The 2,425-nt window shown below is 45.8% G+C and overlaps 1 protein-coding gene across 1 annotated transcript in view; it reads right to left on the bottom strand.

Moving 5' to 3' along the window:
• LOC102483977 (cytochrome b5 type B) overlaps positions 1-2,334 on the bottom strand; it is a 3,058-nt gene extending 724 nt beyond the window's left edge. Inside the window, exon 1 of the mRNA XM_006159862.1 lies at positions 1,798-2,334. Coding sequence (XP_006159924.1) covers positions 1,798-2,334 — 537 coding nt within the window. The remainder of the gene's footprint in view (positions 1-1,797) is intronic.
• Between the last annotated feature and the right edge of the window lie 91 nt (positions 2,335-2,425).

The raw sequence follows: 2,425 nt of genomic DNA on the forward strand, positions 1-2,425 counted from the left end.
AGAGAGAGAGGGAGAAAGTGAGAAAGCAAGCCACTAGGTCCAGGACTTGAACCATAGTTGATCATGTGGGAGTCCAGCGCCTCAACCTCCATGCCACCTGCTGGCCCCCGGAAGATCTTTTTATTTTTCTCCCAGTGGTTTATATTTATTTATTTATTTAATTCTCAATGGGCAAACAGAACAAAACCACAAGTTGGAGCCAGGGAGGTAAAATACAGATGAAATGGAAAACGATCTCTTGTCATCATCTCCCACTTTCAAATGCCATTATTTTATGGAATTTATTTTACTGAGGCCAACAGAAGATTAGATTGAAGTCTCTTACTTTTATAAAACAGGGAATCAAATGTTTGCTAATCGTTAAATAATAAGCAGCAAAAATTCCTCTTCTATAAACATAATTCTACACTTCTATCAATATTTTACCAATACAAGATAACTGGGGGGAGGGGAGAAAGAGATCGCTAGAAACTGGGAAACTGGTGCCAAATCAAAGTGAAAGTGTTGGTGCTTCTTCTGAACTCTAGCTGAGTAGCATTTTTCAAAAAAAAAAAAAAAAAGATTTCTTTGAATTCACCAGGGTTCTTTTTTTTTTTTTTTTCTTTTGAGAGGTTTTGGCTATAGGGCGCATGTGCTGGCCAGAAAGACAGAGAGAGACAGAGAGACAGAAAGGGAGAAATCACCCCTCAGGGGGGATGGCAACGCTGCAATCCCTTCTCCTCCATTCTCCTCTCGGGATCTTGGGCGTGCATGCACATGCACCTGGCGTGAGTTTAAGCCACCTGGTCTGGGACTTGACCCGCAGTCGACTACATGGGAATCCAGCAACATAGCCATTACGCCAACTGCTGGTTCCTCATCAGGATTCTATAACCTTAACTCATCATTCTCTTTTCTTGTTTCTTCCCACTCCCAAGAAATACAAGGGAAGCACAATTTTGTGGAGCACAACCTGGGAAGAAAAGGAGTTGGCCCTGAGGACTGGGAGAGGGTGGAAGAGCTAGCTACTTGTTACACTGGCTTGGGAGGTAGGAAATGACCACAATCCTAGTTTTAACAAACATAAACAAGGAACAAAATCATCTGGCAGTTGAATTTTAAATAACAGGTACACACCTTTACTTCATGGATTAAACTCTTTATAGTAAATAATATAATTAAATCAGAATTAAAAAAAACTTTAATGGAAAGAAAATGGGGGGACCAGCAGTTGGTGTAATGGCTACGTTGCTGGACTCCCATGTAGTCGATTGCGGTTTGAGTCCCGGACCCGGTGGCTTAAACTCATGCCGGGCGCATGTGCATGCGTGCCCAAGATCCTGAGAGGAGAATGGAGGAGAAGGGATTGCGGCGTGGCCATCCCCCCGGGGGGTGATTTCTCACTTTCTGTCTGTCTGTTTCTCTCTGTCTCTCTGGCGAGCCCACACGCCCTATAGCAAAAACCTCTAAAAAAAAAAAAAAAAGAGAGAGAGAGAAAAAAAAGTAAAGAAAATGGAAAAAGAATACCTTTAAAACTAGAGTGTAGCCCTCTTAAGAATGTCAAATGTGCATTCAAAGTACTAGAAAGCAGGCATTTTTACCAACAAGCAGTGTCACTACATCTGAACTGCAGTTATTGGCAGAAAGTTCTGAAACGTAAGGGTGCTCATGGAAACCAGTGAAGAGAGGACGCCTGGACAAGGATGCAGAATGGCGAGCAGTTACTCTGGAAATAAGGCTCCGAGCTGAAGGACACTGGCCCCAGACCTGAGGTGGACGTCTGGCCAACTGTCTTGGCTCCAAAGGGAAGAATACAACCGGCGAGATTCGAGGAGAGAGCGCCACTACAGCCCCAGGCAAGTGTCTAGTTTCCACTCCCAAGTAGATGTGCCTTTCAGACTTCAGCAAGATCTCCTCAGGAGGGTTTGCTTTCTGTGGGTAGTAATGATACAGGAAACCTAAGAGAACAGCGCCGACGATGGGGAAAATACAAGAAAATCCGCAGCGTTTGCACGCACTCTCTTTGGAAGGGTCCTTGCTACCACCTTCAGGCTTAAGGTCACTCGGATGGACGTCACCAGTATAGCACTGCTTGAGCACGTCTCTGGCGCCAGAGGAGTGGCCCACATCTTCAAAGCTTTCGCTTGCATCTGCACCGGCTTGTTCCAGCAGAACCTCTTCTCCACCAGGAAGCTCACTGAGGAAGTGGGTGATCTGGTAGACGTGTCCGTGGGTCACCAGCCATATTTCCTTTGAGGAGTTGTGCTTTGCCACCTCCTCCAGCCGGTAGTAGGTGACGGAGGTCTCGGGTCCCTGCCCTTTCCCACTGCTGCCACTAGCTTCCATAGCCGCCATTGTGCGAGATGCCACCTCACCTCCGCTCTCTGGGTTTCTCCAGCTAACTGCCTGGAAAAAGCACTCCCCGAAATATTTTTTTAAAAATTTT

This window comes from Tupaia chinensis, unplaced genomic scaffold (assembly GCF_000334495.1).
Source record: "Tupaia chinensis unplaced genomic scaffold, TupChi_1.0 Scaffold000659_1, whole genome shotgun sequence".
NCBI classification, from domain to species: Eukaryota; Metazoa; Chordata; class Mammalia; order Scandentia; family Tupaiidae; genus Tupaia; species Tupaia belangeri.